We start from the raw sequence: 22,100 nt of genomic DNA, 5'->3' as shown, positions 1-22,100 counted from the left end.
TAGGGGAAATAGCGGGTGGGCCCGTCTACCCACCCTGGCTCTATGGCGTCCCGTTTAAGCTCATTTTTGAGGCAGGGCGCATGCACAGAAGGCGCGCAAGCAAGCAAAGCGCTTGCGCGGAAGGCTGAGTGCATATGGGGGAGGGGCGCATGCGCCTGTGAAGCAAGCAAGTTTGCGCACAGCGAAGCTGTGGTAACAAAATGCGAAACCCACCACTGATCCTACCGATTGTGGTCATCAGATTTTCAAAAATATTACAATGTCCTGTTTCAGGTTTCTCTCCCTCTCCCTCTCCTTCCCCCACCCCCTTTTCTCTCTCTTTCTCACACACACACACAGAGCGACAGCCAAGCTAAATACTCCAGGCTAAGTAGCTAATCAACAGACAAGGAAAGGAATGTAAATGTAAATTGGCTGAGAATCCTGGCTTGACTCTTTGAACTTTGAACTCTGGGTTTTGACTTTTTTTCCCCCCTGGGATTTCCAGGATTGTCAGCCAATCCAAAGCTTAGGGTTTCAGAATGTTTTTTACATAAGTACAGGTAGTCCTCGACTTACAATCACAATTGAGCCCAGAATTTCGGTTATAAGTTGTTGCGGTTGTAAGTCGAGTCGCCACAAGACTGGATTTGATTTTGCTACTGTTTTTACAATGGCTGTTTAAGCAGTCACCTGGTTGCAATCCAAATCTACCTAATGCAATGAGGAGCTTTTGCCAGAAAAGAGAAAAAAAAAGTGGCTGTGGGCCACTACGATTGGTCATAAATGCCAAACACCCAAAATGTGATCCCTTGGCTATGGCAGGGCTAAAGCAGCTAAATTTAAGTTTGGGTCATAACTACTGTGTTTTCCCCAAAATAAGTCAAGGCCTTATTTTCTTTCGGCTCCCCAAATAAGCACTTCGCCTTATTTTTGGGGAGGTCTTATTATTTTTGAATTGCCGGAGGCAGTGAGCCTGGGCATCTCATGCTGCTGCTATGTTGCAATATTTGGCAAGGGGGCTTATTTTGACGGGAGGGCTTATTTTAGTGCATGCGCTCAAAAGCCCGATTGGGCTTATTGTTCGGGGAGGTCTTATTTTCAGGGAAAACAGGGTAACTTTGAATCATAACTTCAAATGATTGTCAAGTGACCAATCTTAAGTTGAGTGCTACCTTTACATAGGAATGATACATCAGAGCAGGAAACCACACAGTTGTTTCCAAGAAAGAAACTCGGGTCAGGCTATGCCTTAAATCAGGCTGCAACCAACTAGATATAGTTTGCCCTTGTTTGCAAAGGAGCCTCATTGAGAATATTTGCTCTGCTTTATGCTCTGCTAACTGAGTCTCAGTGCTTGGAGGCCAGCCATGCGCCATCATCTGAATAGCCAACGTGTTACCTGCCTTTGATCTGCCTCAGATGTTACCTGGCTTGATGTCTCCTGAAGATGACACTCCACTAGGCCAGCTTCTTCCGATCCAGATTGAGTCCTGAGCTGTGAAAAGACAATCTTGAGATATGTATGCATGGGGGCTGCCCTTTATTCTTAAGTGTTTGGGCTGGAGTTGGAGAGGTCTTCAAAATATCAGGAAACTGTGTCCCTGAAGTCTGTAAAAAATAGCTTCTGAGGCTCTATAAAGTCCACAGGTCTCAGGTGACTTACACCTGGTTTAAATCCATAATCTACATCTAAGCCTTTCCCCCCTAAATCAGGGTTGTGGAACTATGGCCCCTTTATAATCTGTGGACTTCAACTCCCAGAATTCCTGAGCCATGCTGGGAGTTGAAGTCCACAGGTCATAAAGAGGCCATAGTTCCATACCCTTAGCCTAAAGCCATGTACTTGGACAATGTTCCCAAATGTGTTGGTTTTCAACATCCATCCTGCATGTTGGCTGAAACTTACAGGGCCTGATATACAGCACATACAGAGAATTTCAACTCAAGGGAAAAATCTTCTCAGGATTCAAATAGCCTGCCAGCTGTGACACAATAAGGAAGTTTATTCTCTGCCAAATAAGAGAGATTAGATCAAATAATTCTGGTGTCCTAAATATCTTCTTAATTTTCTTGGAGAGGGAAGCCTGTTATTAAAAAATGTTTGCTGCTTCATCAATGTCTAATGACAACAAAGAACATTGCCCGTTTACTGTGCAAGCAGGCAGCACAGATTTACTTCCAAAATATTGGCAAGGGAAACAAAGGAGGAGATTTGACAAGTAATTATACTCAGGCAGGTGTGTGCTTTAATGTAATGCCAGAAAGACAATACCCTCCAGTGGTCTTCTGGCTTCACTGGGACATTTCATCAAAGCTGATAATCTTCTAAGGATATTTCAAAGTACTTGACTGACTTTACAAAATACTGACATCATCCCCTCAGCAAGCCTGTGAGAGCATTAATATCCTAAATATACCCCCAACTGCTGGCTTCTCAAATGGATTTGAAACATGAGGAGAGACAGGATTCAAATTTGAGATCTCCTTTGGAGTGTGTTTCCCAAGTTTAACATTTTCCAGATGGGCGAACTTCTACTCCCAGAATTCTCAGCAGTGGCCACGTGGTCTGGAGAATTCTGGGAAGTGAAGTCCACCTATCTGGAGAGCATGCAGATTGACAAACTCTGATTAAAGGCTTGAGAATAGCTAGCAAGAGTTATATCTGTTAGAGAACTATGAGAGCTCCTGGAGATTTGAGAGAGGGTGGGAAGGGAAGGGGGGAGGGAGGGAGAGGGAGAGGGAGGGAGAAAATGGTTAAAGGATGATGACAATTTGATGATAGAAATAAAAGATAGAAGATAGATAGATAGATGGATGGATGGATGGATGGATGGATGGATGGATGGATGGATGGATGGGATGGATGGATGGGATGGATGGGATGGATGGATGGATGGATGGACGAATGGACGGATGGACAGACAGATAGATAGACAGATAGACAGACAGACATATACATAGATACATAGATACATAGATAGAGATAGATAGATAAATAGAGATAGATAAATAGAGATAGATGGATAGATGGATGGATGGATGGATGGATGATACAAGAAAATAGATGATTGATAGGTAGGTAGGTAGGTAGGTAGGTAGGTAGATGATAGATAGATAGATAGATAGATAGATAGATAGATAGATAGATAGATAGATAGATAATACATAGACACATAGATACATACATAGATTAAGCCTCATTTTAGGCTTACACTATAAGCATTTTCCAGCTCAAAATTCCAAGAAACCATGGTCAGAGATGACTTGGAGATAGGGAGAGGGATGTAGCAGATATAAACAAAGAGGCCTACACATGCAAAGATCAAGTTAACTATTTTATTATGTTCCGACTATAATACAGGATTCTCCCCAGAATGGCAGTCTTCCCTTGGGACTAAATTGAAAGGGCCCCAAGGAACTTGAGGGAAAGGGCCAAATCTAGTTCTTTTGTGATTGTGTGATTATTCTAGTTTCATTCATTCCACTCTTGCCTCTTCCCTGCCAGGCTGAATGCTTCCCAACAGAGGAGTCTACACTTTTATGAATACAGGAAAATATGAAAAGGTAGCTTTAAGTTATAGATGGGACTTCACAGCCTTGGAAGGATTCAAGTATTAGGATTTAAGGGGTGAAAAACCCAGACTTCTGGGGTGAAGCCATCTCCACACCTATATATGATTAATTTTCTCCATGTAAGTCAAATTATTTCTGGTACCCTTCCCCTGTGTTTATTTACAATGCCATCTTACGCTGCCTTCTCATATGACTGGGAATACAGTACACAAAAGAGCATCTGGATCAAGAGGACTTCTCACTGGGCACATCTGGGTCTGCTGATGCACAGCTGCTCTTGGAAGAAATTCAGAAGTGAACCTTTGAAGAAAGATCCACCATTTCTACAAGAACAGCAGCCAAGTGAGCTAAAGATTAGGCTCCTGAACTGAAAATGAGAACAATGGCCATCTATGATATCAGCAGCCTGGTCAATACTGGTGTGAATATTGTATGGTTAGGTAACAGTATATTAAACATCAGCTTCTGCAACATTTATGTAAACCATTGTCTTTTCTTTTGCCTTTACCTCTACAGTAGCCCTCAAATGTCAGACAACAGTTCCCTCTGTTCCTTGTCAAAATCATGTTTGGCCTTGTGGGTTAGAAATTATGAGAATGCTGGAGATTAGCAATCTACTCAACCTTCCCCCAACAGCTGCCTCCTGACAGGTTGAACTATGAGCCTCATTATCCCCATCCTGGCATTTTTGTTATAATTCTGCACATCCAGCAGGCAAAGCTTTGGAAGAAGCTAGGCTAAAAATATCATCTGTTTCTCCAAAACAGCATCCGAGTTAGCTGTAGACATTTCTCAAATCGTTCTAGACAGAAGGAATGTTTCATATATGCTTAACAAGGGTATTGGGTACATACGTTGAAAGACACAGTGGAGAATTGTTTGGCCACGAAGAGACTGGACAGGATGTATTTCTAAAGTTTTCCCTGGAAGTAGAGCAGATTGGAGTAATGTGTACCCTGCCTGAAGAGCATGGAGAAGTAGAAGAGGTGGACCATGTTGCAGAATGATCTTCAGAGCCACTCTGGTAGTTAGAAACTTTGAGAGAAAGAAGGAAAAGTGGTGGCAAGGTGACCATCTTGGAGATGCAGTGGCAGATTCCTTCCTCCATAGTCCATTCTAGTTCCTTGGATAAATTCAAATGACTAGCTAGCTAATTAGATGAGAGACAGTTAGATGATAGAAGATTATAGATAAATTGTGTGTGTGTGTGTGTGTGTGTGTGTGTGTGTGTGTGTGTGTGTGTGTGTGTGAGAGAGAGAGAGAGAGAGAGAGAGAGATGGATGGATGGATGGATGATAGCTATCTAGTTAGATTGGTCGATTGATATGGATGGATGAGAGAGCTAGCTAGCTAGCTAGCTAGCTAGCTAGCTAGCTAGCTAGCTAGATAGCTAGATAGATAGATAGATAGATAGATAGATAGATAGATAGATAGATAGATAGATAGATAGATAGATAGATAGATAGATAGATATGGATGGAGAGAATCTACAAATAGGGGTGTATCCTTATCCTTCTTTAAGTTGCTGTGTGCAGAAACATTTCTTGTCTCTGCATTTCTGATATATTCACAACTAAAAGAATATTCATTCTTAAATTCGAGGTAGATCTGCCTTCCAGATTGCCAAGATATATACTGTAACTCAGAATGCCCACCCGGTGGCAAAGAATGTTCAACACTAGTATTTTCCAACATTGCTGCTCTCCAGATCTGTCAACCTCAACTCTCATAAACCCCAGTCAATGGGGCCATAATTAAGAATTCTGGGAACTGAAGTCTGTAGAACTGGAATTAGTGTTTCTCAACCTGGGCAACTTGAAGATGTGTGGACTTCAACTCCCAGAATTCCCCACCCAGCTTCCCCAAGTTACATATTCAAGCTGCCCAGGTTGAGAAACACTGGACTAAATCATTCTTGGTAGGTCTCAAGTCTCTCTTTCAGCCCCCCCACCCCCTGTGCTGAGGAGAGAATTAAAATGAAGGCAAGCTGATCATAATAACTGTTTTCCACTTCATCAAGAACCACACCGCAAACACTTAAATGGAACTTAAGACTTTTTATTGGATAGACTTGAATGAAACTCGCGAGACATAAAATACACCTCTGGAATGAATGAATAAAAAATATTGAACTAACAATTACAGAAAACGCAGAGGAATCCTAGGGAATTTAAAATTCTGCAGAAGCTAATGGAAGAGAAAAGTAAATCAGAAACTGGCATATGAGTTCTTACTTAGCTGCTTGTAATTTCAGTGTTTTTTTTTTTACACAGGAGAAATTCAAATTGATTAAGTCCTAGACGTAATATACAAAGCTGAATAGAAATCAATGAAACAAACAAAAAACAACTATCGGGCAGAGTGTTAGTAGGGGAATGTAAAAACACAAGGCTGTGATTGAAGTCCCACCTCTTTTTACATATGGATATAAAAATCGGTGAGGTTTCAAGTAGTCCGTGTCAACTTTGGCTAAGCAGGGTTCAGCTCCTTTGTCCTGAAATGAGAAACTTGCAGGCAGTATCAGGGCTATAAACTAACTTGGGAAGATGGCAATGTCATGACTGCGTTTCTGCCAAGAAAATGATAGGAACACATCCATGAAGTCATCTAAAGTCCACCTTGACTTGAGGGAGTCTTAACTTAGTTTCACAAGACCTGGTTTATGTATTAGTCTGTAATGGTTCTCCAATCTTGGTTTCTTAGCCCAGCCCATCACAAATTACCTCTGTGCAAAGTTCCCCTTGTTTTCGAAAACAAATAGGAATGCCTTCCTACTATTTTCAGAAAACAAATGCTTGGCTTTCTAATCTTGTGCCTCATAGGAGCAAAGATAAATGAAGAGTGAGGAAAAGGAGCATTTTCTTGCCATCTTGCCAAACATCTTAATTAAATCTATGAGCATTTGAGAAAATATTTCTCAATCTTAGTGAGTTTTAGAATTGTGGACCAACTCCCAGAATTCCCCATCCAGCATGGCCGGCTGAGGAATTCTGGGAGTTGAAGTTCACACATTTTAAACTTCCTCAGTTTGAGAAACACTGTTATGTAATATGTTAGCTCAAGACTTGGCTAATGAGAAAAGAGATTGCCTTTTTCAGACAGCAATTTCAGACACTCCTACACAGAGTAAGTCTCATTCAATTTAATGGGACTTATTTCCAAGAGATCAGCTATAGAATTGCACTAAAGTTTCTGCCATTGTTTATCTGCAGGTATGATCACAACCAGAACTGGAATCTCCATCATTAAGATGTTGCGGCTGTAAATCGAGTCACACCCAACTTTGCAATAATTTTTATGATGGTCATTAAGTGAAACGTGCAGTCATTAAGCAAATATACCTTTACCAATGGGTGCTTTTTGCTGAAACAAACTAGCAGATTGCAATCATGTGACCACAGGATGCTGAAACGTTTATAAATGCAAATTTGTCAAATGCTCAAATTGTGTTCAAATGACCATGGGGGGTGGGGGTGGTACAATGGTCATACTGTAAGTACCATCTGAATCACTTTTTCCAAGGCCGTCATAACTTTGAACCTTTGTTAATTGAACAGGCATAAATCAAGGACTTTGTGTTTATTAATTATCTCTTTGTTAATGATGTTGTTAGTTACAAAGTCATGCCTGACCCATCGCGATCCCATGGACAATGCTCCTCCAGGCCTTCCTGTCCTCTACCATCTTCTGGAGTCCATTTAAGCTCATGCTGATGGCTTCGGTGACTCCATCCAGCCACCTCATTCTCTGTCAGCCCATTCTTCTTCTGCCCTCATTCTTTCCCAGCATTAGGCTCTTCTCCAGTGACTCCTTCCTTCTCATTACGTGGCCAAAGTACTTGAGTTTCATCTTCAGGATCTGGCCTTCTAAAGAGCAGTCATGGTTGATCTCCTCTAGGACTGACCACTTTGATTGCCTTGCAGTCTTCACCAGCACCATAGTTCAAAGGCGCTCAGCCTTTCTTATGGTCCAACTTTCACAGCCATACATTGCAATTGGGAAAACCATAGCTTTGACTATTCTTTGTTAATAGTTCCTCTGAAATTATTCAGCATCAAGAGTAAAATTATTCAGGATTAAATGTTATTACCCTAGGAAAAATTAAGTAAAAGTTATGTAATAAGATGAATTAGTTTAACCTGCTAAATTCTCTGAAATCCACTGGAACCCACAGAAACAAACCTTTGATATATGAGCAAGGACAGGCAAAGCATAATGCTATTTCCTACTTAATATATGTTCATATGATTCAAAATTTAAACTCTTGTATTTATACATTTTGTACATTGTGTCTACTAGATATTTCCATTTTGCCTTTATCCAAAGGCTTTTAAGAAAGGAAGTTTTCTAAAATGACTTTCCTCTCCTCTGACTGTTTTAAACTTAGTACATTTGAAGGACAAAGCACAGTAGAATAATTGGAAAGGTCTCTGAATTAAATAAAAGCAGTTAAACCTACACGTCTTACTGCTACCTATATCAGCTCTTTTGGGATGCCAAAATAAAGCCTTTTCTTTGGAGATATTCCCAGAGAGCGGATACAATGATAAAAACTGATTTAATAGAATATGAGTTAATAAAAACAATCCAGTTAGGATATTCCTAAAATGTATGTATAAAAGCCATTCATTTCTGATCATGAATCAGCCAAGCAATTTGCAGCATCATAAAAAAAAAATAGCAAGCAGAATTTTTGTTAATCTACTTTCTTTCCAGCGATGATGATCAAGACTTTCTTCTCCAATGCAGACTCAAAGCCTGTTCAATGCTCGTTATTCTTCAGGCACAACCCCTCACTGCCATCACCTGAAAAATTGTTAATTATCCAACCTCCCATCAACCTTTTTATCCTCTAAAAGAAGAGGAAAAATGAAAAAAAAGTACTTGATGAAACTGGGGTGGGCCAATGTTTTAATTTGTCTCTGCTTTTGGGTCTGCTATACCTACCCGTGGCTTATAACAAAGCAGGAGAAATGGAGATGCAGAGGACTTTCAGAAGAGAAGTTGAGGGACAGAAATCTCTCTTTCACTCCTCCATCTTCACTCATCCCTCACATCTGAACAAGGGACATCTTAACTAATGCTCAGGGTATAGGGGATATAGGATACACCCAGGGGTGGGCTGCTGGGAGTTCACAGGGGTTCGGGAGAACCTCTAGCTAAGATTCTATGCAGTTCGGAAAACCCCCAAATCCCACTCCTGGCTGGACCCACCCACCCCACCCAGCCCCTCCCAGGAATCCCCATGTGGCCTGTTTTGGATGCAGGTAAGTGCAGGGCGTGCACGGAAGCTCAGGGAGGGCAAAAAACAGGCCTATTGGAAGTTTGGTAAGGCCAGAAACGGGCCCGTTTCCAGAGCCTTGGGAGGCCATTTTTGCCCTCCTGGAGGCTCGAGGAAAACCTCCGGAATCTGGGGAAGACAAAAAGCCCCCCCCCCAGTGGTGCAGGAACTAGGCCACACCCACCCCACCCTGCCCCTTCCAGGAGTCCCCATGTGGCCCGTTTTGGATGCAGGTAAGTGCAGGGCGCCATTGGAGGCTCCAGAAGGGCAAAAAAGGGGCCTATCGGAAGTTCAGTAAAGCCGGAAACAGGCCCATTTCTGGCCTCCAGGAGGCCTCCGGAGCCTGGGGTGGCTGTTTTTCCCCTCCCGGAGGCTCGAAGAAAAGTTCCAGAGTCTGGGGAGGGCAAAAAGCCTCCCCACCATGATGCAGGAGTCCAACTAGGCCACGCCCACCCAGCACCCAGGTAGCGAACCCCTTGATAAAATTTTTGAAGCCCATCTCTGGTATATCTATGTCAAACTACCGGCCCGTGGACTGGATGCCTCACACACAGGCCACGCCCACCCTGGCTCCGCAAAGAAAAAAATGTCGCCATACGTCACATGATGGCAATGTGACGTGACGGGTTTGACACCCGTGCTGTAGGATAATAAGATATACCAAATGATGTCTATGTAAATTATAAAAATGGTCTGCTTCAGAAGACCCCTCAGAGGTGAATCTTTCTTCTGATCTCTATTTAAGACAGGGGTCCCCAACGGCAGGGCCGTAGCACACTACTGGGCCTTGAGCCATTCATGATTGGGCCATTGAAGTGACGGGCGAGTGTGCACACATGTGTGCATCCCCATACCCGTGAGCAGTGGTGGCGTGTGCGCTCCATTTGTGCTCTCAACCATCCCCTCCCCCTCCCCCTCCCCCACCATCCCACAAAACCAGAAATTCTGATTTAGGAGGAATTCTGATTTAATGGAAATGTCTATGGAGATTCTCAGTCATCCAGATCATGGTTGTCCCGAAGGTGCTTTTTCAAAGGGCAACTGGACTTTGTTTTTCCTTTCATTTCGCTTCTTATCTAAACTGAACCGAAGAAGCTTCTTGGATGAGAAGCGAAACATCTTCAAGGAAAAACAAAGTCCTATTTTGGAGGAACTCTTACCTAAGAGGCTGGGGACTCCTGAGAAGACCCTTTAAGGGGCTCTGGTACTTTGCCATTGGCATCCCCAATCGCCCCCGAAGGAGACCCTACCTCAGCCTCTCCAGACAGCAGCTGCTCTCTTTCCGCCTTGCCGCCTTTCCCATTGATATCTTCCATAGCTATAGAAGGTACCCTAGACTGACGCTTCCCAAAGAAAGTCACAAGAGTCCCACGCCGTGTTTCCCCTTCCCCTCCAGATCCCGCCTGTTGCTCCACGTCCTTATCCAGGCCCGTGTCGTCTGGCAACGTTGCTTGTCCGGCCCATTCTGGGGAATTGAAGCTGGTGGAGCCAGAGTGACGGCGGCGCCTTAAGTACAGGAAAACTATGAGGCCTGCAAGCAGCACGATGCCGAAAACAATGGCCAAAATGATGATAGGGTGTTTCTTCTGCCCGGAGCTGGTTTTAGTATTGCCATGTATTACATTAGTGCTGGTAAGTGCCACTGAAGTGGTAAAAGGACCAGACGTATAGTGGGTGCCACTCTCGGGACTCTGAGTTAATTCTGGAACAGCTTGATCTGGTGGGATTGGCCCTTTTTTGTCCTCTTTTGCTTCTGTGCTCTTTGTTGTTTCTGGGTAGGCAATTGCACTTGGTGATTGATCCAAGAAGGCCCCTTGGGATCTGGTTCCCACATCCTTCGTTGGAGAAGATACCGACTCGCTAACAAAGTGTGGCGTGACAGTCGTTTTAGAGGGAACTTCCTTCTGCAGTTTGGTTTTTTCCCCCCCTGTAGTTTCCGTACGACGGTCTTTTTCTTTGGTAATGACAGCAACTTTACTTGGCATAGGAGACGAAGTATCTACCGGGACAGCAGTGTTCGCGACAGTGGGAAGTTGTACTTCTTGTTTTGAGACCGGAGGTGATGCTTTGAAGGACAGTGCTGGTTGTTGGCTGAGAGTGCCAGGCATTGTGGCATCAGTGTGTGATGTCACAGATGTCGTAAAAATCTCCCTAGTCATCTTAGAAGATGCTGGGAAAGATGTGGTGCTTACATTTAAACTGGCATCTACGTGGAGGGTTACATTTGCTGTGGTTGTATTTTGTCCCTCTACAAGAATATCTGTGGGGAAAAGTAGGAAGACAACAAAGAGCATCTTGTGGCCAATTACGTTCCTGAACAAGGACCTTGATTTTTCCATGGGAGCAGAATTCCAGAGCCCGGGCCCTCTTGGTGTGGAATGGGTCAAGGCTAAGAAGAACTGGGAACAAAAAACATGAAAAGGTTGTAAGAGAAATGCCCTGAAAATTGGTATGCTTAAGACAGAGGAGCAAAACTATAGAATGACCTGAAAGCTTCAATCTGAGAAGGAGAATGGCCTAAATTGGCACCCTTTACCCAAGGATTCTTTATATGCCTGGAATATGTGGAGCAGAGGTGGGTGCTACCGGTTTGCACAGTTCGGTTGGACCAGTAGTGGAATGTTGGCCTTGGTCACAGAACCGGCAGTGACCCAGGTTGGCCACACCTCCAAACCAGTTCCCCAGTCACTGCAGCATGGGTTTTTTTTTTGGCATTTTTAAATGTTCTGCACATGCGCAGACCTGTTTACAGGGAACTGCGCACACATGCAGAGCATGCACCAGACACGCGCACTCACCGAACCGGCAGTAACGCCGGCAGCAACCCACCCCTGATGTGGAGATCCATATCCAAAGGTATGGTTTTCCATCTACATTGCAGCCTGCATGTACCATGATGGCCATATTGATGGAAAGAATACAATATACCTCTTACCAAAGGTGGTATTCTGCTGGTTCTCCTTGGTTCGGGCGAACCAGTAGCGATGGTAGTGGGAGGCTCCACCCACCCGCCCAGACATCATCAGATGCTCTGCACATGTGCAGAAGCGTCACGCAACTGAGCGCTCCCAGTTCTGAACTGATAGCGAAGTTTGGAGCATTTCATGCCTGCCTCTTACATATGACAGTTTGGGTAGAGATGAGGAACCATCTCACTCTCGCTCGAATCTTTTGATGCCCCTCCACCCACCCATAACCCGAATGGTCCAAAGGTATATTTCTCCCTACTTAGTTCCATGTCATTTGTGTTTACTGAAGAAGAGACGCCTTACCGATGATTCACAACCCACAATTCAGCCTGAGAAAATGCATTCCAAAATCTCGCAATAAAAATAGGCTTGTGAGCAGAGAGTTCAAGAGTGGAACTGTAATCTTAAAGCAAAGGACAGGAAATCCTCTCTTAAGATCACTGTAAGACATATTTCAGCACTGCAGATGAGAAGTGAATCATCAACAGGACTGTGTGAATTGTGAGTTCTGCAGGAAAGTCTGAATTCTGTTTTTCTGATTGTGGCAAGGGGTGCAGAACTACAGCTTTATAAACCCAATATAATTTAGTCACCAGTGGTTGCATCTGTAAAATGGAACATTGCTTTGGTGTTTAACCAGTGGTGAAATTCAATTTTTTTATTACCGGTTCTGTGGGCACGGCTTGGTGGACATGGTGTGGTTTGGTAGGTGTGGCAGGGGAAGGATACTGCAAAATCCCCATTCCCACCCTACTCTGGGGCCAGCCAGAGGTGGCATTTGCCAGTTCTCCGAACTACTCAAAATTTCTGTTACCCGTTCTCCAGAACCTGTCAGAACCTGCTGGATTTCACCCCTGGTTTAGTCCCTTTTCGTGTCGCTCTCGATCTGATACCCAACCTGCAACCACATGGCTAAAAGACCAGAGATGCAACATGCCCTTTTCCTAAAAGAATATTTGCCTTTCGACCACTAGGTGGCAATAGCAGATACAGCTTACATTTACCCTATGTAAAATGTGAGGAAACAATGAAGTTTGGCAAGAAAGTATTTTTCACCCAAGGATGACAGTGGCTGGAAGCCAGGGCTAACACATATGGTAAACAGGAAAAGATAGGTTTTCTTCTGAAAGAAAGAGGGTTTTTTTTAAAAAAAAAAACAAAAAACCCTGTTAGTTCCTTAGCCTCAAGAGTGGGCACAAAATGAGTACCTGCAAGGCCCAAGGACCCAAGAACGACATGTGGAGTTATTTCTTTATTGCAGGGGTGTCAAACTCAAGGCCCGCAGGCCAGATCTGGCTTGTGGAGGTGGTGGTGGGGGCTTAGATCTGGCCCACAGGCCTGCCCTGGAAACAGTGAAGGACCAGCCTGCGGTGTCTATGCCAGCGAAAACAACCTTGTTTTTGGCCATGATGGCCTCCTGGAACCCTCTGCCAGTGAAAACGGAGTTTGGGGAGGATGCATGCGACCCTCCCCGGCTCCGTTTTTGGCCATGACAGCCTCCTGGAACCCTCTGCCAGTGAAAATGGAGCTGGGCTTCTCTGGCTATGCCCCACCTGGCCATATCCCCCCATGTCAAACATAACCCCCGATGCGGTCCTCAGTTGTAGGAAGTTTTCACCCACTTGGAGCCAAACCCAGAAGGACATTTCTTTCATCACAGTGAAATTGAGTTTGACACCCCAGCTTTATAATGTTTGCCTATTGATAGAAGTGTCTCAAATGTGCTTCACCCCCACCCATCCCCAAAGGGAACTGGGCTTTCTTTCTTTTTGAGGAAGAAATGTTTTTTCCTTGAAGAACAAGAGGTAAGAAGAGGTTTTGTTTTTCAAGGGAAAAACGTTTCTTCCTCAAGAAAAAAACAAACATGTATTCAAGTTACCTTTTGAAAAGCACCTTTGGGACAACCATCACCTGGATGACTGAGAACCTCCTTAGATATTGACCAAAACCTTGCCAGTCTAAAGCAACTGTGGTGGGTTCCTACCAGTTCGGCCTGGTTTGGCTGAACCAGTAGTGGTTTGGTGGCCTGGGTCTCTGGAACTGGCAGTGACCCAGGCTGCCACGCTCCTGAACTGGTCCTCTGGGTGATGCTGCCATCTTGTTTTTCAGTTCTGTACATGCACAGAGCAATTTCAATTGCACTGCGCATGCGCACGCATCAAGTAGTGCCTGCCAGAACCCACCCCTGATCTGAATAATTACTAGATATTCTCTGTGAATTGCTAGGGAGGGTCTGCCTTCATCCTCTTGTGAATGCCCCAACACTGGAAGTCTTTAAGAAAATGTGGGATAACCATTTGTCTGAAACGGTATAGGGTTTCCTGCCTAAGCAGGGGTTTGGACTAGAAGACCTCCAAGGTCCCTTCCAACTCTGTTATTCTATTCTATTCTATTCTATTTCTGCAAATACTCCAAGCTTCTCTTTCTCTGTGCTCTTTTCCTCCTGCAATTCCAGACTACATCCCACCACAGTTCCTCTATAATTTTCCAGTTTCCCTTGAAGAAGAGTGTGTGTGTGTGTGTGTGTGTGTGTGTGTGTGTGTGTGTGTGTGTGTGTGTGTTTTAAATATTATTATTATCTTCAATTCATTTATGGAAGATGAAAGTGGTGACTCCTTATGTTCATTAATGAATGGACAAAGAGACCAGAATAACCTAAGAAAGTTGACCCTTCCATTCTCCACCAGTCAATTAGAACTGAAGAAGCTTCTTGGGTAAGAAGCAAAATGTTTTCAAAGAAAAAAAACAAGAAAGTACAGTTGCCTTTTGAAAAAAAAATAGCGCCTTTGGGACAACCATGACCTGGATGATTGGAAATCTCTGTAGATAACTGACCCTGTGGTTTGAAGTCTTTTTTTTCCTGCTCTTTAAAGGTAAAGGTTCCCCTCACACATTCCCAACTCTATGGGGCGGTGCTCATCTCCATTTCAAAGCCGAAGAGCCAGCACTGTCTGAAGACGTCTCCATGGTCATGTAGCCAGCATGACTAAATGCTGAAGGCACATGGAACGCTGTTACCTTCCCTATTTTTCTACTTGCATTTTACATGCTTTCGAACTGCTAGGCTGGGAGAAGCTGGGAGTGGAAAAATAACAAAGAACTCCTAGCCCAAACCTCACCAAAAAGCCAAGATCACCAAACAGAGGCTGTCGAACTTCACTCGAAAAGTCAATCATGCTGATAGTGACCAGTGAAAAAAGAAAAAGGAGCCGCCCTAGTACCACTGGCTGGACACTATAAAGCAGTGATGGCTTTTTTGGATCATGTGCCAAAAGCGGAGAGAGCACAAGGGATCGTTCCTGGACATGCCCACATGCCTCCGAAGGGCAAAAAGGCTCCTGAAGACTCCAGAGGGTGCAAAACGGCCCTATGAGCAAACCAGATGACCGTTCCTGAACTTCTGGTTTGTCCGTAGGGCCAGTTTTTCGTGCTCCGGAGGCTTCAAGGAAGCCTCCAGAGAACAAAAACAGCCTTAAAAGAAAGCCAAGGTCAGCTGGCCAGGGCTTCGTGTGCCCTAACAAATGGCTCCACGTGCCACTTGGGGCACACATGCCATAGATTCGCCATCACGGCTATAAAGGATGACACCGGGATGACCATGGCAGCTCTGAAGGAGGCAGTACAAGACAGAGGGTCATGGGGAATGCTGATCCATAGGGTGGCTGTGGGTTCGACACAGCTGAATGGCTGACGATGATAGTCTGGAAAAAAAACAAGGCTTGCTTACTCAAGCCTTGGCAACCAACACTTGGAGGCAATCCATTGCTGCAAAGTGAGTGTAGAGTTCTCCGTCTATTGTGTAATCCTAGCCGCATGGAGGGGCTTGGCTTTGTAACAGAGCCATGGAAGGAAAGTCTAGTAGAGGAGATGAAGGGGGATGAATATAAATGGCAAAGAATCTCTCATAAGTGTTACCGCCACCAATGTTCAGAGAGACTGGAGGTCCTTTAGAACTTAATTGTTGCTAAAGGCTTCCATGAGACCAAACCCAGCATAAAACACAAGGCCATTCGTGTTGGTCTCCCATTTGAACCAGCATCTCCTTCACCCTCTCAGTAGAGTCTCATGTTGGAGGGAAAGTTGAAGGAGGAAAAGAGAGGCGATAGCATCATGTGCTTGTCAGCCTGAAGGTCTGACCTGCAGCTCTTCTTGCTGTTTCATAGGGCGGGAAAATTCCTACCAGCACCACACTCAACACAACCGAATGAGAATTAGGGGGTTTGGAGTATTTTCTTCATGCATGAGGAGGAGAGGGGGTAGGGGAGAGGGGAGGGAGAGGAGAGGGAGAGAGGGAGAGGGAGAAGAGAGGGAAAGAACGAGGGGAGAAGATAGGAGGGGGAGAAAAGGAGAGGGAGAAGGAAAAGGAGGAGCAGGGAGGGGAGGGGAGGGAGAGGGGAGAGGAGGGAAGGGGGTAAGGGGGAGGAAGAGGGGAGAGTGGGGAGTGAAGGGGGAGAGGAAGGGAAGGGAGAGGGAGAAAAGGAGAGGAGAAGGAGAGGGGAGAGCAGAGAGGTGAGGGAGAGGGAGAGGAGGAGGGGAGAGGAGGGAAGGAGGAAGGGGGAGGAAGAGGGGAGAGAGGAGGGGGAGAGGGAGAGAAAGAGAAAAGGAGAGGGAGAAGGAGAATGGGAGAGGAGGGGAGAGGGGAGGGGAGGAAGAGGGGAGAGAAGAGGGAGAGATTTATTTTAAGAAAGTACAATAGAAAGCTGGACAGAAGTCCCAAACTATCCACAGGAAACCTTCAACTATAGTTAAAAACTAGGAGAGAGCAAACTTTTGAATGCTCATACACTTTAATGAAGATGTTTGGCAAGATTGCAAGAAAACAGAAACTAAAAAGCAGCTTTATAGTGTCGCAACTGTTTATCTTTCTCAATACACTCTCCTCTTTACTTGCTCCTAGTATGTTAAAAAGACATCTGTCCTTTCTCTTTGCTTAGGAAGTCAGGGTTTAATTTTTTTTAAAGAAAAATTAAATATTATATTTAAAATTTGCTCACCATCAAATCGGAATTCTCCCCCTCCTCCCTTCCCACATTTCAGCCTGGATGGGCACTGAATGATGCTGTTGTTGTTTTTTGTCCTTGGGGCAGCCTCCCCCCCCCCCACCTGTGACTTTTATCAAGATCATTAAAACTCCATCAGTACATCTCGCAATATGCACCATGCCAGTGTGCTGAAACTGTTTTGCTGGCAGTAGATCATTAAAATAATAATAAAAAACACCCAAGTTTTTTTGGTTAATAAAAGACAAATCTGGAACAGATCAACATGACTGGAGCATGTAGAGAGTTTTGAAAATAAAGGCCTTTGATTACTCTTGTATAGCCCTCTAAACCAAGGGTCTCCCAGAATTCTGAGAGTCGAAGTCCTCCAGGCTTAAAGTTGCCAAGGTTGGAGACCCCTGCTCTAAACACTATATGACTTGCACCTGCCTCAGGGCCAGTACGTTTTCTTATAAACCCACTACCATTTCTTCTTCAATTGGAAAGTCCACCCAGAGGCCAGGAGGCAAACAATCCCCTATAGCAAAAGGGGTCTCCAAACTTGGCAACTTTAAGATTTGTGGATGGCAAATCCCATAATTCTGTGCTGGCTGAGGAATTCTGGGAGTCGAAGTCCATAAGTCTTAAAGTTGCCAGGTGTAGAGACCCCTGCCCTGTAGGAATTATCACATGCAGGTATGTTCTGAACCAGATGAAGCAGCTGATATATGGTCTCTTCCAACAGCAAGAGAAATCTGCCCCATTTTGGCCTGAAATATTCGTGTCTTACCTTCATCTACACATCGTCAGTTTGTTTTAAACATCAGGTTTGAGAATTACCCTGACTTGCAAAGCAGAAGGGGCATCTTACAAGCACCAAAAACATTGTCATTTCTGCAACTTGGATTTGGTGACAGAGTGATGGGCTAGGCCATCACATCAGGGCAGGCTTCTTGATCAACAAGGAAGATGCTAGGTGGCCCAACTGGAGTTGTTCCATCAATAAAAGCTGGGCTCCAGAGTAATCCTGATTTGAAGATTGAAAAGTAAGAGGCTTGTAAGGAAAGGAAATCTCTTGGAATACAAGGTGATCAAACCGGTCAGTCCTAGAGGAAATCAACCATGACTGCTCTTTAGAAGGCCAGATCCTGAAGATTAAAATCTTTGGCCACCTGATGAGAAGGAAGGAGTCACTGGAGAAGAGCCTAATGCTGGGAAAGACTGAGGGCAAAAGAAGAATGGGACGATGGAGAATGTGGTGGCTGGATGGAGTCACTAAAGCAGTCGGGGTGAGCTTAAATGGACTCCAGGGGATGTAGAGGACAGGAAGGCCTGGAGGAATGTTGCAATGGGTCGGACATGACTTTGCAACTAACAACAACAAAGGAAATATAGGCAATTAGGATAATGTTTCTCAACCTCAGCAACATGAAGATCTATGAACTTCAAGTCCCAGAATCCCCCAGTCAACATGCTCAGAGTTGAAGTCCACATATCTTAACCTAGTAGAGGCTGAGAAACATTGCATCAGGAAACTAAAAAATCAGAGAAGCAAGATAATCAGTCTCACTAAACTAACTGAGCTCAGCTGTCAAGAGTTTTTAAGGAAAGCTGTTGATCATTTCTATTTCAGTCTCAACGGTTCAATTTTTTTCTACATTCAACAGGCAGAGCTCTGTCCTAGCGGTATTACTGTGGCATGTATGGCCGGAAATGATTCAAGTAAAAATCTAGTCTTGCTGTAAGACTCGATGTGAGGAAATTGGTTCAAACACTAGCGTGGGTTGATGCCTTCCTTGTGAAAGCTCTGCTTTTTGCTGCATGGAAACCCAAATCCCATCAGATGCAGCATCTTATTTACTGCACAACCATTAGTGAGTTTTAGTGCTAGGATTTGGGCATGGGATATATTTGCCAGACTCAAGATCACTACCAGATAAAGAACAGTGAGATCTGTAAGATGTCTGCATGACAACGCTTATCAGTCTGAAATATTTACTTTGTGAAGTGAAATCTCACCTCCATTTTCACCTCCCTACCATATACCATCTGTTCTGGCCGCCACGTTCGCTTCTGCTTGGACTCAACTTCCCTTCTAATGAAGCTGGTTTTCTGGAAGACCAAGAGAAGATCAGAAGAGTGACTTCTGATCTGCATACCGGCTTCCTTTTCAATTTTTCAGCCCACTAACATCTCTATTTGATATGAGGTAGGGAACCTTTGTGCCCAAACTAGTATTCTCCAGACTGGGTCAGCCTGGTTTTAGATGATGAGACTCAGAGCCTGATTAATCGGAGAAGACCTTGATTGGAGAAGACCTCCTTAGGTTGATCCACATCATCCACTCTGTCAGATCAGGACCCTCCATCCACCTTAAAGGAGTTGTTGCAAATCCAAAAATTGAGGCGTAGATACCCAATTACATTTGGTGATCAAGCATTTGGTTGAAGTACAACAAACGAAACCTACCTCTCTCTCCAGTCTAATATGCTCTCCTCCTTCACCTTGACTCCCTGAAACAATTTCCTACTGATATTTCCCCCCCCCCACACACACACATACACATCATTTTGTAGGGACTGAATAAGTATAAGGTGCATCCCACCCCCGCCCACCAACCTACCCTGCTATACCTACTTCTAGGTTTCTTCAGACAAGGCCTGAGGTTCCTGAGGTTTTCAAGGAACAGTTCTTAACTGCTAATCATCAGCTGCCTCCGTTTCCCCCGTTCTTGCTTGATTGGGCAGGAAGGAGTGAATGAAACCGAGCAGGTGGCTCTGCTGGAAAATGTAGAAAAAGAAGAAGCAACAGTTATATTCATAGAGGAAGTGGCTTTGACTGGTGGCAATCATGTTAATTCCACCCATTTCTATAGCATCAGGTCTGTGGGACCAATCTGAAGACTTGGATAAGGCATTGTGGGTTGAAAAAACGGGTTCCGTCTTTTCCTTTGCTTTATCTCACCCTTTCTTGGTTTATCCCCAAGACAGACAAACGACAAAAGAGTACTTCTGAGCAGGTACAAAGCACATTTTCCATAGACAAGAGGCCCCAGAAGCCGCTGTGCCTTTTGTCACCTTTTCTGAGCAAAAACAAAAAAGTTAGGCAACTGCACAAAAGTGACACAAAACCCAAGTCGTTTGTTCATTTTGGCCAACTTCCTGTGTTTTTCAGAGCCACAAATTCAGAAGGTGAGTCACTCGCAAATACGCAGAAATGCACACACTCGTATACACCGGGAAGTGATTGAGCAAAGGGACCAGAAATGGACAAACAAAAATGCACTTTGCAGGTGGACCTGGATATTTGAGCAACAGGTCCCAGGAAACCAATCCCAAATTTCCAGGTGGGAGACCCAAACTGGTAGGGGCAAGCAGTTAGCAGAGGGAAGACATTTCCGCCTTACCACAGGACAGTCTTGACTGCTCACCAAACAGCAGCTCTGTGTCTGTACGTCTGAAGCACGTCAAGGAAAAGCTGTTATCAACACTTGCATGTTTTCCTTTTATCATGACTCAAGGGCGGGTCCTCCTCCTCCTCCTCCTGAGTTCCTTCAACAAGGCTAGCAGCTTAGATACTCACCCAAATGTCCTGGTGACTACAAGAGAGATAATGTTTTAGTAGTGCCCCCCAAAATTTCAACACTCTGTGCCAGGGGTGAAATTCAGCAGGTTCTGACAGGTTCTAGAGAACCGGTAGTGGAAATTTTGAGTTATTCGGAGAACCAGAAAATGCCACCTCTGGCTGGCCCCAGAGTGGGGTGGGAATGGTGATTTTGTGGAGTGGGAATGGAGATTTTGCAGTATCCTTCCCCTGGAGTGAGGTGGGAATGGAGATTTTGCAGTATCCTTCCCCTGGAGTGGGGAGAGAATGGAGATTTTGCAGTATCCTTCCTCTGGAGTGAGTTGGGAATAGAGAGTTTGCAGTATCCTTCCCCTGGAGTGGGGAGGGAATGGAGATTTTGTAGTATCCTTCCCCTGGACTGGGAAGAGAATGGAGATTTTGCAGTATCCTTCCTCTGGAGTGAGTTGGGAATAGAGATTTTGCAGTATTCTTCCCCTGGAGTGGGAAGAGAATGGAGATTTTGCAGTATCCTTCCTCTGGAGTGAGTTGGGAATAGAGATTTTGCAGTATTCTTCCCCTGAAGTGGGGAGGGAATGGAGATTTTGTAGTATCCTTCCCCTGAAGTGGGGAGGGAATGGAGATTTTGTAGTATTCTTCCCCTGAAGTGGGGAGGGAATGGAGATTTAGTAGTATCCTTCCCCTGGAGTGGGGAGGGAATGGAGATTTTGTAGTATCCTTCCCCTGGACTGGGAAGAGAATGGAGATTTTGCAGTATCCTTCCTCTGGAGTGAGTTGGGAATAGAGATTTTGCAGTATTCTTCCCCTGGAGTGGGGAGGGAATAGAGATTTTGTAGTATCCTTCCCCTGAAGTGGGGAGGGAATGGAGATTTTGTAGTATCCTTCCCCTGAAGTGGGGAGGGAATGGAGATTTTGTAGTATCCTTCCTCTGGACTGGGAAGAGAATGGAGATTTTGCAGTATCCTTCCTCTGGAGTGAGTTGGGAATAGAGATTTTGCAGTATTCTTCCTCTGGAGTGAGTTGGGAATAGAGATTTTGCAGTATTCTTCCCCTGGAGTTGGGAGGGAATAGAGATTTTGTAGTATCCTTCCCCTGAAGTGGGGAGGGAATGGAGATTTTGTAGTATCCTTCCCCTGAAGTGGGGAGGGAATGGAGATTTTGTAGTATCCTTCCCCTGGAGTGGGAAGAGAATGGAGATTTTGCAGTATCCTTCCTCTGGAGTGAGTTGGGAATAGAGATTTTGCAGTATTCTTCCCCTGGAGTGGGAAGAGAATGGAGATTTTGCAGTATCCTTCCTCTGGAGTGAGTTGGGAATAGAGATTTTGCAGTATTCTTCCCCTGAAGTGGGGAGGGAATGGAGATTTTGTAGTATCCTTCCCCTGAAGTGGGGAGGGAATGGAGATTTTGTAGTATTCTTCCCCTGAAGTGGGGAGGGAATGGAGATTTTGTAGTATCCTTCCCCTGAAGTGGGGAGGGAATGGAGATTTTGTAGTATCCTTCCCCTGAAGTGGGGAGGGAATGGAGATTTTGTAGTATCCTTCCCCTGGACTGGGAAGAGAATGGAGATTTTGCAGTATCCTTCCTCTGGAGTGAGTTGGGAATAGAGATTTTGCAGTATTCTTCCCCTGAAGTGGGGAGGGAATGGAGATTTTGTAGTATCCTTCCCCTGAAGTGGGGAGGGAATGGAGATTTTGTAGTATCCTTCCCCTGAAGTGGGGAGGGAATGGAGATTTT

The 22,100-nt window shown here is 44.6% G+C and overlaps 1 protein-coding gene across 3 annotated transcripts; it reads right to left on the bottom strand.

The window, feature by feature from the left end:
• Positions 1-5,597: 5,597 nt before the first annotated feature.
• SPN (sialophorin) lies at positions 5,598-20,287 on the bottom strand. 3 transcript variants are annotated; one of them, XM_014061888.2, is made up of 5 exons: positions 20,191-20,287; positions 19,418-19,564; positions 17,575-17,811; positions 10,087-11,235; positions 5,598-8,361 (listed from the first exon to the last, which is right to left on the bottom strand). In XM_014061888.2, exons 3-5 carry the CDS (start codon positions 17,578-17,580, stop codon positions 8,335-8,337), a joined length of 1,182 nt encoding a protein of 393 aa, XP_013917363.2. In that variant the 5' UTR covers positions 17,581-17,811; positions 19,418-19,564; positions 20,191-20,287; the 3' UTR covers positions 5,598-8,334. The 3 variants fall into 3 exon arrangements, with proteins under 3 accessions (XP_013917363.2, XP_087570159.1, XP_087570160.1); XM_087714033.1 differs by lacking the exon at positions 5,598-8,361 and having other exon boundaries at positions 9,800-11,235; XM_087714034.1 differs by lacking the exons at positions 5,598-8,361; positions 17,575-17,811 and having other exon boundaries at positions 9,800-11,235.
• Between the last annotated feature and the right edge of the window lie 1,813 nt (positions 20,288-22,100).

Source organism: Thamnophis sirtalis, unplaced genomic scaffold, assembly GCF_051295495.1.
Source record: "Thamnophis sirtalis isolate CommonGarterSnake01/CBP01778 unplaced genomic scaffold, rThaSir2_p1.2 scaffold_4, whole genome shotgun sequence".
Lineage (NCBI taxonomy): Eukaryota > Metazoa > Chordata > Lepidosauria > Squamata > Natricidae > Thamnophis > Thamnophis sirtalis.
The sequence above is the reverse complement of the archived record's forward strand: the minus strand, read 5'-3'. Positions and strand labels throughout refer to the sequence as shown.